Raw genomic sequence first — 14,340 nt, forward strand, 5'->3', positions numbered from 1 at the left:
AGGAGTTATCACCATCTTTGTGCCTCTCTATGCATTGTCCTCAGACTACCCTCATGAGCCATTAGCCTGAGAACAGAAGTCCAAAATAGAATCATAGCACTGGAAGGGACCTTGAGAGGTCGTCTAGTCCAGTCCCGTGCACTCGTGGCAGGACTAAGTATTATCTAGACCAGGCGTCGGCAACCTTTCAGAAGTGGTGTGCCAAGTCTTCAGTTATTCACTGTAATTTAAGGTTTTGCGTGCCAGTAATACATTTTAACATTTTTAGAAGGTCTCTTTCTATAAGTCTATAATATATAACTAAACTATTGTTGTAAATTAAATTAAAATACAGAGTCTCCTGGCCAGTGTGAGTGCCACTGAAAGTTAGCTTGAGTGCCGCCTTCGGCACGCGTGCCATAGGTTGCCTGCCCCTGATCTAGACCATTCCTGACAGGTGTTTGTCTAATCTGCTCTTAAAAATCTCCAATGATGGAGATACCACAACCTCCCTAGGGGGAACAGGGGAGAGCTGCTTCCTGTTTCCTCAGGGGCACAGGAGATGTTTGGGCAAATACTGTTTCATGTTTCTAAGGGCCTGGGCATGGATGGCATGGGGGAAGATGCATACTCTCCATAATCTGGCAAATGCTGGAAGGAACACCACAACCTGTCCCCACAGGAAGATGAGGCTTTTGTTTGTTTTGGGGGGAAGCACACTTTCTGTGGCCCATCTGGGTGAAGGCAGCATGAGGAGGAGCCCTCCCTAATCCCTTTGTAGGGGTAGGTGGAATGCAGAGGGTTCCCTTCCAAGCTACGTTCTCAGGGGTTCCTTTACCAAAGAGGGCTGGGATGTGGGAACTGTTTCTTGTTGCCCAGAGGCTGCAAGTGGCATAAAAGTGATGCTCCTTGTCTGTGGTAGAGAGCATTACTCCCATTCCCAGAGGGTCACTCCCTGGGAGTAGGGTTATATTTGGTGCAGAGCATACTCCCGTTTCCCCAGGAGGGAAAGGCTGTACCTGCTCTCTGGCAGGGGGAGTGGAGGGAGCACTGGGAAGGAGGGTGTGTCCTATTCCAGTGGTGCCAACTCTCATGTTGTCACGAGTCTCACAATATTTGGTGTTTTGCTTGAAGCCCCAGCTCCAGGAGTTGTGATTGCAATCTCAGCTTTTGTTTCACAGCTTTTGTTTCACAGAAAGTAAGTTTTTAATCCTCATGGTTAGGGAGAAAAGCCTGAAAACATGACCTGAGTTCACCCTACAGGTTCAGGCACCAGAATGCAAATACTGTATAAAGGACCCTGATTATTTTATTAACATTAATTATTTCGGGAGGGGGGGCTAAATAATATTTGAGTGCTTAGGCAACATTAAGCAGGGGAGGAAGGAGGGAGTTTAGGAGCTGGAGGCTGCGGAGGGGACTCCCTATTCTAGGGGGGTGGGGGGGTGGAGCTGGCGCAACCATGGGTGACCTCTGTTGTGGCATGGGCGGAAGGGCTATTCCCCTATAAGGGGATGGAGACAGGAGGCGGCAATCTCTGTGTGGCACCCTGGAGCCTATTCCTCTGGGGGTGATCTCTGTCTTGGCATTAGGGACAGGGGCCATTCCCCCCAAGGGGTGGGAGGATGGTGTCTGTGTCACAGGGCGGAAGGGCTGTTCCCTGCAGGAGAGTCTCTGTGGCAATGGGGTGGGGTCTGTTTCCTGGGGTGGGAAGGGTCTCTGCGGCACGGGGGTCCGTTCCCCGGGGGGGGTCTCTGTGGCATGGGGGGTCCGTTCCCTGGGGTGGGGGCGGTCTGCAGCACCGGGGGGGGACTCTGTTCCCCGGGGCTGGGGTCTCTGCGGCACGGGGTGGGGTCCGTTCCTCGCGGGGCGGGGCGGGTGTCTGCGGCACGGGGGTCTCTGCGGCACGGGGGTCCGTTCCTCGGGGCGGTTCTCTGCGGCACGGGGGTCCGTTCCTCGGGGGTCTCTGCGGCACGGGGTCCGTTCCTCGGGGGCGGGGCGGGTCTCTGCGGCACGGGGTCCGTTCCTCGGGCGGGGAGCTGTTCCCCGGGGCTGGGGGAATGGAGGCGGCCCTGAGGGGGGCAACTCCCTTCCCGTCCCCCGGCGGAGACGTGGTGGCGGCCGCTGCCGTGAGCCGGCCGGGCCGCCAGAGGGCGCCGCCCCCTCGGTTGCCCGGGCTGAGCTGAGTCGGCTCGGGCCGCGCGCGCGGCCCCAGTGACTCGCCCGCGCGCTGCCCGGCCCGGCCCGGCCCGCTCCCCCTGCCCGAAGCCGGCGGCCTGGCCCAGCGCGGAGCGCAGCCGGCGCCATGTGGCTGGGCCCCGAGGAGGTGCTGCTGGCCAACGCGCTCTGGGTCACCGAGCGCGCCAACCCCTTCTTCCTGCTGCAGCGGCGGCGGGGCCACGGCAAGGGCGGCGGCCTGACGGGTGAGGGGCTGGCCGGGACCGAGGCGGCCCTAGGGTTGCTTGTAGCTGAGGGGGCGGGGCGGGAGCCGGGCCCGGGCCTGGCCTGACAGGTGAAGGGAACCCAGGGCGCCCCCAGACGGGGGGAGGGGCGCCAGGGGGGAGGGGTCCCTTCTCCGCCCCTTTCCTGCCCATAAGGATCCTAGGCAGGGCGAGGGTCCCCATGGGGCGGGGTCCCGCTGCCTTATTGGTGGCCATAAGTATCCCAGGTCTGCCTCCCCTCCCGTGCAAGGTGCGTGTGTTTGGTGAGCTGACGTGCAAATAGTGACATGACCTGAGCTCAGCAGTGATCCCCAGTGTGCATTTAGGGGCTGTTCCCCGTCCCCAGTTAGGTAGGGCGGGTAGGCCAAGGTGCATGGATCGCTTGTTACATTTCTAAACGGGCACCTTCCTGCATTCTCTTTTGCTGCCCTGCCTCACGCTTGGGAGACCTGACCTTAGACCTCAGTCCGTCCCCTGCTTTGCTGCACATTGGGCTACCCACATTTCCCATCCTTGCCTGTCAACTGACCTTCTCTCCAAATTTTCCCATTTCATGTTGAGGTACTTGATGCCGTTCAGAACTGTTCGTTTCCATGTTATTCGCCATCTTCCTCTCTTTCTTCTTGCATTTTCTGGCTTCCATTCAAGGGTGGTATTTGGTAAGCGCGCTTTTTCCATGCTCAGTATATGTCCCAGCCACTGATGTCTTCTTTTGTAGATTGTTTGAGAAGGTACCTTGTTCAGTAATTTTTCCGACTTCTTCATTTGACTTCTTCTATATGTTATTCGCAATATTCTTCTCAGACATTTGTGATGAAATGCATCCAGCTTTTGTATATCTTTTTGGTAAGTTGTGATGGCGATAACGCTTGGGAGAAGATCCCTGTAAAGATCTGCCAAGCCATTTCATTGCCCTTCTTCCTCCTTAAAACTCTCCTTTGCACTAACCCCTACAAAAATCATGATAAAGGTTAAGCCACTGGTTTGCAGTGACCCCTGCCAGTCATGCTGACCAATATTGTCTCATTGTTTCCTTGTGCTGCTCTGTCTGTATCCACGCATTGTCTCTTATACTTAGATTAGAAGCTCTCTGGGGCAGGGACCATCCTTTTGTTTTGTTTGTACACGGCCTTAGTGCAATGGGGTCATGACTGGGGCTTCTAGACACTACCACAATATAAATAATAATAGAAGTAGATGGAATTTTTTTTTCTGTATGGGAAAAGGTAGTTGTTTGTATGATATTCATATAGTCTTGACTTGCTAAAGTATCTTCCTTTTTGTGGATTTGTATGATTGGCAACCTTTGTATGAGTATGAGAAAGGTATTATAGTTTTAATGTGCACGTATGAGAGAGTGTTTTGTGATGGATGCAGTTGGTTTAGACTTTATAATTATGAATATTTTGTTACAGTGGCAAAATTGAAGTTGTTTGCTGGTCAGTGAGAATTATTCACTTTATTTGTGTGTGGCAGATTTAGGTATAAAGCATAGTGAGGGAAGTGATCATAAAGGGTTTAACTGTGATCAGAAACCAGTGTTTGCAATCACTTTCAAAACATCTCTCAATAGAATACGTACAACTTTCATTATGTGAAATGCAGAATTAGTTATGTAAATATTGCAAAATGTATAGGTCACATTTAAGCTAGTTTGTGAAATGTACAGTATAGTCAGTTTTTATATATCAACACTTGTTAATCAAATGTACTCAATAAAGATGATGTAATATTTACATACATTGCTGTAGTGCATTTTTCCACAATTTTTAAAGGCAAGGGGTTTTTATTCTGTTTATGTAGTATATATCAGTTATTTGAAGAATCTTAATTATAATTTTTTTTATGCTGGAATTTCCTGTTTTCAAAAAGAAGGTATGAGAAGAGATGATTCTCTGGTGCTGTGAATCTCCTGAAAGTTTTAACATTTAAATTAGAGAAATTAAGTGACTGAACCTACAAGCCAATTTGGTTCCACTGCAAACTTTTTTTTAACATCTAAAAAGGATAGTGGCTGTCTTTGAAGTCCTAGACCTCTAGAAGCTACCGATAGGCACTGTCATTGTTCAGTGTGTCTTAATGTTTTGGGGGAATAGACGAACATAGGGTTATGACTGAGTCAGTTAAGTACTTGCACCCTTAAAAGTTTGAGCACAATAGCATTTAATGTTTTCAGTCCAATATGCCATGTGTAAATCGTACACACTTGGCACTCAATCATGGCAAGTATTTAGAGAAAGTAGTCTTTTATTTTAAAAACTAATATTCTGTTAACCAATTTGTACAAATATGTGCAAAGCATCTACACCAAAATCAGGCACCCATTGTGCTAGGTACTGTATGTATGCACTGTAAGAAACTGATCATGCCCCAAAGAGCTTATAGGATAAGGCTCTAATCTTGCAGTTGATAACATGTGTGAACTTAATGGTCTGCTCTTTCCTGTCACTTGCAGGATCAGGGCCTCAATAGATAAGACAGACAAAGGGTAGGAGAAGGGAAGTATTGTTATCTACACTTTACAGATGGGGAACTGAGACAAGAGATTAAACAAGGAGGAGTCCTTGTGGCACCTTAGAAACTAACAAATTTATTTGGACATAAGCTTTCGTGGGCTAAAACCCACTTCAGCAGATGCACAGAGTGAAAAATACAGTAAGCAGTATATATAAGAAAAGATGGGAGTTGCTTTACCAAGTGGTGGGTCAGTGCTAACGAGGCCAATTCAGTTAAGGTGGAAGTGGCCTATTCTCAACAGTTGATTACTTTTGTAGTGCTAACAAGGCCAGTGCAATCAAGGTGGACATCACCCATTTCCTACAGTTGACAAGAAGGTGTATCAGCAGAGGGAAAATTACTTTTTGTAGTAATCCATCCACTCATACATGCACTGCCATGTACATTGGCCAAACCAGCCAAAGTCTCTACACAAAAAGAATAAATGGACACACATCAGACATCAAGAATTGTAACATTAAAAAACCAGTAGGAGAGCACTTCAATCTCCCTGGACACTCAATAACAGACTTAAAAGTGGCAATTCTTCAACAAAAAAAACTTCAAAAACAGACTTCAATGAGAAACCACAGAACTGGAATTAATTTGCAAACTGGACACCATCAAATTAGGCCTGAATAAAGACTGAAAGTGGATGGGTCATTACAAAAAGTAATTTTTCCTCTGCTGATATTCACACACTCTTGTCAACTGTTGGAAATGGGTGACATCCACCTTGATTCCATTGGCCTCGTTAGCACTACAAATTTGTATCTAATGATCAGCAGATTAAAAAATTACCCAAAACAATTTCCATTAACTGTGTTTTCAAATATAGAGCTTGCAGGCTCTAATTTAGAATGATCCTTCTCTCTAGTTTTTTTGAGGTTTTTTTAAATTTCTTTCTGTACTCTTGTAGTACACTTCTACCTCGATATAATACTGTCCTCGGGAGCCAAAAAATCTTACCACGTTATAGGTGAAACCATGTTATATTGAACTTGATTTGATCCGCCAGAGCACGCAGCCCCACCCCCCCTGGAGCGCTGCTTTACCGCATCATATCCAAATTCGTGTTATATCAGGTGGCATTATAATGGGGTAGAGGTGTATATATTGCTTGGGAGACTGACAGCTATCAAAAATGAATAGTATAAAGATACAAACTCTGAAGCTTCTTGTACTGGTTATATGTAATAGAATAAGTGATAAACCAGCTTAGTGATATTTAGTAGCATTGAGGGAGATAAAATTTAACCATTATCCAATCTTTTGAATCAGTATCAAAGTTCTCAGAGTTTCAATTTATCCTCTTCAATCATTTTCAAAAAAATGATTTGCTGATTTTTATATCCCAGAAGATAAATGTTTTGGCTTGAAATTTCACTCTGAAGTTAGGAGGAAATGAAAATTCCATAAAATCTCTTTTGATCAGCATAAAGTCACCAATTCAGGAAAGCATCCATATTCAGGACAACACTGCAGCAAGAACTTAACTTTAAACATGTGCTTAAGTGTTCTAAATAGTGATGGAACTAAGCATGTGCTTATGTGCTTTTTTGAATTGTGGCAAAGTCCTTCCACGTCCTCTGGGTGGGAGTCTGTAAGTCAAGAAAAGGAAGTTTTCTTTTGCCTTGCAGCCTGAGAATTCATTCTTTCATTGTGATAGGAGAGAGGGAAGTTGTTAGGCTCCTGATGCCTCTGTAACCTGCAAGGGAATTCTGTAACATCTTCTGATAGAAAGAGGATTACCCTTAACATTTAGATTTAGCATCAGTTTAACAAACAACCAAACCACAAAAACAAACAGGTTTCATTTCCCCCCTTCCTCCCCCCCTTTCTGGCTGCTATCCCCAGTATTATCAATATTTAGTTCCAAAAGTACTTTCCTTATTTTAGTACAGTTTCATACTGTTCAGACCAAAGACTTCTCTGCTTGTGGATCTGACCCCACTCCCATCTAAATTGCTAATTTAAGAAGTGATTAAATCAAATTTGCCTTCTAGAAATGTCACAGAGCTGCGAACATCAGCTTTTGCTAGTATTTGCTCAGATATTTCTCTCTGTTTGGTTCTACTCTGGTTGAGGGTATCATCTTACCTGCTCTTTGCAAAGGTGGCACTGAAAGCTGTGGCCTACAAAAATCCTCTGCTGTATTATTTTTGGATTTTGTCATAGTTAAAAATCTCTCCTGATTTTATAAGAATATGAAATCTATAGGGTCTATAACTTTCGGTTCTTTTAATAGTGTTTTAGGTACATCAATGAAAACTCCCCGGAACTACCCAAAAGCATTATCTGTGTTGGGAACTGGTCTCTACCCCTAAAAACTTTATTTATATTTTTCAAAGAAGGCTTATGGTTTGAGTGCTTGCCATTTGAAAAGTATTTATCTTAGACTTGAATATCTCCAGAAAAACTCTTTCCTGTGTGTTCATTACAAACACTTGCATAGGAACATCTCCTTCCAAAGAAAGTTTAAAGGGAGAGTGTCACCTTGAGGCTTATAATGGACATCTGATTGCAGCATTAACAATGAAGTTATTAACAGTGAGCTGTAGCTATTCAGTACAGATAGTTTGTTTGCTCCTATGACTGGATGTTCACCACGCCCTCCTCCAAAGTTCCAATACTGAGACACCATTGCTCACCTGTCCCCTAGGAATGCCAAGGGGCCATGCATATTGCTTCCACCATCCATTTGAGGCTACATTTCTCCTTATCCCAACTCTCTTATCAGTGGCTCACTTTGTTTATCTTCAAATCTTTTGTTTCCTAGGTCTGCTTGTGGGAACCCTCGATGTGGTTTTGGATTCCAGTGCTAGAGTCGCCCCTTACCGGATCCTGCACCAGACTCAGGACTCGCAAATCTATTGGGCAGTGGCATGTGGTAGGTACTACTGTGATTACTGGCAAGTGGCTATATATATATATTATTGCACCATTCAAACGGTCAGTTATACTAAGGCTGAATGTTACAACTCTCACATGAGTTATGGATTTTTAATGTGTCCACAACTTTTTTGTGATGATAATAGGTGAACCAATTTCATTAAGAACCTTGACAGCTCTTAAATCAAACTTCCAAGCAATATGGGTTGCTAAAACTAACTGAGCTCCAAAATCTGAGGTCCAGTGAACTCTCAGCAAGAGCTTTAATTTCTGCAGGGGTTGTGCGGATTCTCCCTCCTCTGAGGTGTGCGTGTATGTATGCAGGAGCAATAATTTGGAGAATTTAACTGGGTTTACTAAGGACTCCTGTGGCAGAGCAACTACTGTGCTCTGATATACTCATTGGTAGCAAAGCACAAAATGGGAACATGTACAAAAATGCGAAAATGAAGGTTATTCAGGGTGCTGATCAATACCCATGATTAACTCTTTACTATATTGTCATGGCTTAGTCCTTTCCAGCCTAATTAGTGCGTGATTTTTCCTTTAACAAAATGTAATGAGAACTCCAGCCCCACATATCCTTTGCATCCCTTGTATTTGTAAAGCACCATTGCTGTACTGGAATCTTATAGCATTCCTTACTGCATAAGGCCAGGTGTGAGTTGGGTAATATGCCCTTTTAATATCTGATAGAGAAGTTTGGTCACTGGGAGGATTTCGGTCCTACCCACTGATGAGGAGAAAATTGTATTCAATTCAACCTTATGGGTCAGAGTGACCAGTGTATGATGGGAAATCTTTGCTGAAGGGAAGTAAAATGTGAGCCTAAAAATAATCTCCCTCTGATCCCACAAATATCAGTTTCTGCCCCTGTTCCCCTCCTTCCTCCAGATGGCCACGCAGTCTCTCCTGTAGAGCTGCTTAAAGCCTACAGGAGAGGAGAAGCTTAGAATGCTGCGTTCCTCCACAGAAACCCATCAACTCCCATTTGTGGGGAAGAAGACACAGGAAGAAAGCAGGAAGGCAGAATGGTGGGTGAGAAACTCAGAGCAGAAGGAAGCAGCATTTTTATGGATGTACATGATGCAAATTGGGATTTATATAGCAATGTGACAACAGTAAATGGTGCAACTAGCCTCAGAATCTCATTATGCATGGAGCCCTGCACCTAAGGAAGAATGTAAAGTGCATGGGCAACAACATTAGTATCACGCTGTCAGGGGTGCCTAACCACTGAAAGTGACTATCTCAGGGCAGACTGTCAGAAAACAAGGGCAGATACCCCAACCCTGGTGGTATGTTCTAGAATTAGATTTCACCAAGCTAAAAAATGTGAACTCCTGGATCATTGTAGCAGTCTTACAGTGGAGTCACAGTGAGTCCCTTTAGCCTCTCCAGCCTATCTTGCATGCAGGCAAACTGAACTTTGTGATAAAAGGTTATTAAAACCAAAAATCACACCACATCAGGTTTCTCCTAGTCCCAAAGTCACTTACCTTCAGATCAATTGATAGTCTGGATCTTACACCAGAGACAACACTGGCAGCCAATTCCTTAGTAAACTAACTGAAGGTTTATTGGCTAAGAAAAGGAATTAGAGTTATTGAGAGCTTAAAGCAGGTAAACCATAGTTTGTAACTCCAAATGGTGGCAGTGTTGTAATAGACTGCCAGTTTCCCAAAAGTCGTTTCCAGGGCTACCCAGAATAATTCTGAGGATCTCAGTCTTCTCGTTCAGTTATTCTGCCCTGTTCTGCCTAAATATATACTAATCCATTTAACTCCTTTGATATTCACGCACAAGTGAATGGGCCTATGGTTCTGGCCTGAGGTGGTCTGTCAGGGTCAAAATTAGCTTCTTACTTAACTACTTTAATCCTTGAATTACGTCTAAGGCAGTGTTTCCCAAACTTGGGATGCCCCTTGTGTAGGGAAAGCCCCTGGTTGGCCGGGCCAGTTTGTGTACCTGCCGCGTCCACAGGTCCGGCCATTCGTGGCTCCCACTGGCCGCGGTTCGCTGCTCCAGGCCAATGGGAGCTGCTGGAAGTGGCGGCCAGTATGTCCCTCGGCCCACACACTTCCAGCAGCTCCCATTGGCCTGGAGCAGTGAACCACAGCCAGTGGGAGCCACGATCAGCCGAACCTGCAGACGTGGCGGGTAAACAAACTGGCCCGGCCTGCCACGGGCTTTCCCTACACAAGCGGCATCCCAAGTTTGGGAAACAATGCTCTAAGGAATGCAGTTTTGTGCACTGAAAGGAAATATATAGCAAGGATTTGGTTGCTTATAAAATTATTAAAATATATACTTTAGAGAGAACCCTTATCTTTATCTACTGGGTTTTTATACTGATGTAAGAAAAAAGAATGAACAAAATTACAAAATGTTATTACATATGTGTATTGAAGGTTGTAAAAATAGTATGTATAAGGTGCTCCAGTTGAGATTGAAATACCATGTGATTGTGCGTTTACAGCTTGTGTTATATGGTATGAGTGGATAGAGTTATAGTTGTATATGCAGCCTCAACTTTTGTCCTTCTTGACTATTGAGTGATTAACTGTAAAGCCCTAACGTTCTTGTAGCATAGTGGTACGTGTGGAACAATAATACTCTGCATGACTCTAGTGTCTTTCATAGAAAGATCTCAAACAATAATTAAGGGAAAAAACCAGAATTCCAGATTCATTCCCATGCTATAAAACACTATGCTTCCTCCAAGTCCAAAGCACCAAGCAGATACTTATTCTAAAGGCACCTAAGTCATTAAAGATTATCTGATCCTTGTAGTTTGAAAACATGTATCAATGGCTAAAGTTAGGCTACAGGTAAACTACGTCTTTCTTCCTGACTTTGAGTATATTTGTCTGTACTCCATTGACCTAGTGAAGACACAATTCATGGTCCCCTGAGGCAGAAATATTTATTGCTGATTCTAGTTTCTGGTTTCAGATCTTGGGGTTATTTTGGTTTGTGTAACCACAGACGAGCTGGGGTAGTTTCATTGTTAGGTGTCAACTATAGACCTTTCAGCTGTGACTCATTTGTTGCCAAGGTTGCCTCTTAACAAGGCAAGAAATAAACCTTGTGTAGAGTAAGAGCTTCAGGGAGCTTTGTATCTTCCCTTGTCTCCCCTTCTCCTCCTTTCTTTGATCAGTCCTGGTGCAGGGGCTTCTATGCCTGCATAGAAATTGCTTGGTAGGATGGATGCTGTGTCATTAAAGCAATTGAAATGTTCACCTACACATTTTTAGGAAGCCCATTTCTATACTGTTTTCAATTGGGAGTGAGTCCTGTACATAGTTGAAGTAGGATTTTAGAACTTACTGGAATTTAATTGAGGAGGAAGTTTACAACATTTTAGACTTAAACATAAATGGATTCATCTTTCAGTTGTGTTTCATTATATTTCTTACTTTATCTGCTAACTACCAAAGTTCTTAGTTTTTTGGTAAAGGTTTTTGTCTATTTTCTGTGCTTTCATACTGCTCTGAAGTTATAACAATGAATATCTGATATAACCATTTCCATTACTCAATGGTTCTGACTTGAATGCAAAGTTGAGCCTGGGTGGAAAGGGAGAAATCTCTTACTAAAATGTAAATTTCTGAAATAAATAGCTAAAGGAACAAAACCACAGGCCAGCTACCCTTCCTGTAGAAATGTCCCCTCCTCCTAATTTGCTCCAGCATGAAAGGGGATTTTAAGACTTGAAACTTGCTGATGTTGTAGTATTAAAGTGATTGACAAATAAGCTTCTTTTGAAAGAAATAAATTGTGCCAAACGTCCCAAATAAACAGCACAGAAGCATTTCAAATGTGAATGTTTCACGTTTGCCTTGTTTGTTTATTTCAGGTCCATCTGCTCTCTCCTGGCAGTCATGCACAGTATTGGAGAATAGCGTCAAACTGCAGGGATCCAGCAAGTCCTATTTTTCTGAAATTAGTTTGTAGAAAGTTTTCCTAATATTCTATAGGGTGTAAAATACTAATTAAGAATTAAGAAAACCTTTCCAAGCTGTGTGAGTAAGGGGGAAGGGATAGCACAGTGGTTTGAGCATTGGCCTGCTAAATCCAGGGTTGTGAGTTCAATCCTTGAGGGGGCCATTTAGGGATCTGGGGTAAAAAAAAAAAAATTGTCTGGGGATTGGTCCTGCTTTGAGCAGGGGGTTGGACTAGATGACCACCTGAGGTCCCTTCCAACCCTGATATTCTATGATTTGGGGAAAAATAGGACTTATTGTACACTTGCAGGCAGGCTGACCTATAGTGTGCATGGCTGTCAATAGGAGGACCTGGCAGTGTCAACAACAGTTTGACTTTCAATATATTATTTTTTTAAATGACTCCATAGCATGGGTGTAGTTGACTGGTTACAGGTGCCCTGCCCACTGTTTTCTGCAGTGATGCTTTTATTGATTTTTTACTGTGAACGTGCAAGAAGAACGGTGTTCTGACTATTTCCTGTTTGTCCCCCTGTTAGGCTCATCTCGCAAGGAGATCACAAAGCATTGGGAATGGCTAGAGAATAACTTGCTGCAGACTCTCTCCATCTTTGATAATGAGGACGACATCACCACTTTTGTCAAGGGCAAGATACATGTAAGGGGCACATGTTTCCCTGCAGGTCATGGGGAGGTGGTGTTGAGATTTTTTACCTTTTGGAGGGGGAAAAAAAATTTCCTATAGATATTTCCATCTTCACCCTTCTCTGGACATAGGTATGCTTCAGATCTTCATATAATATGCTATTTTTATCAGTACTATGTTATTGCTGGAATAGCTCAGGATTAATACATACTGCAGTAGAAATCGTGTGGAAAGAGCAGATCTCAAAGAGCAACCTGCCTTTGAGAATTCTCCTGGTGCAATAACTCACTAAAACCTTCTTCCCGTCTGATATCATCCCAATGAGCTGTATCTTTGGCAGAGAGAAACAAGAGGACCACGTTGCACTGCTGTGACCTCCCCCATGTTTGTCACCAGATAATTTAACCTGTAAACAATGCACTTTCCCCTGCTAGGACTATCCAGAATCTGTCTCTGGTGTAAGGTGACTGTATCCTAATTCCCATGGTGCTCTGTTTCAAACAAACACTAGCAACTCTGCTGGTTGAGGGGTTAACTAAGAAAGAATCAGTCTGAACTGTAAGTGGGTGGGGGCCTTTGATTTTTTGGGGAACACTGAGTAAGTAATCTTGCCCCCCTGGTGTGATGAGGGTAGAGTCAGCTGTTGCCCAGTTAGTAGAGACAGTGAAGGAGGTGGATGGACCAGGTCTCTGAATGCTTGACAGTTTCTCACTAGGAATATTATAGTAGTAAAGACAGCCTGAGAATGTCAGAAACAGTACTTTTGTCTCAGCATGTTGATATAGATTATTAATTCCCTAGATGATCTGGGTGCTCATTTTCTGAGACTTGCTCTTCTCTTGTGTTTTATAGCAGCAGTTGAACTTGGCTGATGTACCTTCACTGTCGGTCCCTAGATCCAAATGACCATGGGTTGCTGGCATTTTTGGTGAAGGGCCTTTAACTCTGGATTTTGCTGTCCTGGTAGTGCCCAAAGCTAAGCTTTGGAAGCGGTGCAAAGCTCCCCTGACATATTTCAGCCTTTGCCTGAAGTCTAGGGTGGAATATGTTATCCATACTTTGGTTCGGTAGATGGAGGCATAGTTGTAGGTGCAGCCATAGATACAGTTGTGTCCACACTTCTAAAAATTGAAAATCAAGCTGTTTATAAACTAGACTGTAGATTTGAGAATGATGCTAGGAGCTAATGTGATGATCCATCCTCTAGAGTGATGGAGGTGATAAGAGCAAGAAATAACTAAAGTGGGCAGCTTGGAAACAGTAGCACTACCCACGCAGTGGCTCTGCCATCAAGGCTGCAGGCTCTAACAGAGAAGGGCATCTGTGCTTGCTGAAAAGGACACTCTATGCACTGATAAGCTAAGAAACTGATCTATTTTTAAAGGCCTCCTAGCCTTAAAATAGATCTGTGAACGTTCCAAAAAAAAATCCTTCTAATAGAAATATAATAATAGCACACATTTTTGAGTCACAAATTGATGTATGCTCCTGGATATTGGTAACACAGAGGCAGCTTCTTTTTCAGCACCTTAGCTGTTGAATTTGAATTTTTCAAAGGGGGGGAAATACTTGATTTTCAGGGTAGGAATTGCAAGTTGTGGACCATTGTCAAGGAGAACTCTTTATATTTTAACCTATCAAGGCTGATAGGGTCTATTTTTCTGAGGTCCTGAGGACATGTAACTCCCATTGAAGTTATGTAAGTTGTAGTTGCTTGTTGTCTCTGAAAATCAGACCCACGGTGTCACTGTAAGTCAGTGGTAGTTTTTTTAGATGGTATTGAAAGGGGAGATAAAAATCTCCATAAAGTAGGAGTGACTTGTTACTGTAATCTAGAAAACAAAACATTAAGACATCATTGTGAGTTGTGACTGTGAAAAATTGTTTTTCTTGAGTCTCCTTTGTATCTCTGTCAGGTTCCTTGCCTGTTTCCCACAAC

General features: G+C 43.8%; 1 protein-coding gene across 6 annotated transcripts in view; it reads left to right on the forward strand.

Annotated features, from left to right (window-relative positions):
• Nucleotides 1-2,265: 2,265 nt before the first annotated feature.
• The window catches only part of TBC1D9B (TBC1 domain family member 9B), a 37,396-nt gene continuing 25,321 nt past the window's right edge, over nucleotides 2,266-14,340 (forward strand). For 2 of the 6 annotated variants that reach the window (XM_039485259.1, XM_039485260.1), the window contains exons 1-3: nucleotides 2,285-2,402; nucleotides 7,696-7,806; nucleotides 12,295-12,413. In XM_039485259.1, coding sequence (XP_039341193.1) covers nucleotides 2,285-2,402; nucleotides 7,696-7,806; nucleotides 12,295-12,413 — 348 coding nt within the window. Of the gene's footprint in view, nucleotides 2,403-2,632; nucleotides 2,671-2,798; nucleotides 2,982-7,695; nucleotides 7,807-8,781; nucleotides 8,843-12,294; nucleotides 12,414-14,340 lie in introns of those variants that run through there. The other 4 variants (XM_039485261.1, XM_039485262.1, XM_039485263.1 and 1 more) reach the window with 4 other exon arrangements.

Source organism: Mauremys reevesii, linkage group 8 (genome assembly GCF_016161935.1).
Source record: "Mauremys reevesii isolate NIE-2019 linkage group 8, ASM1616193v1, whole genome shotgun sequence".
Lineage (NCBI taxonomy): Eukaryota > Metazoa > Chordata > Testudines > Geoemydidae > Mauremys > Mauremys reevesii.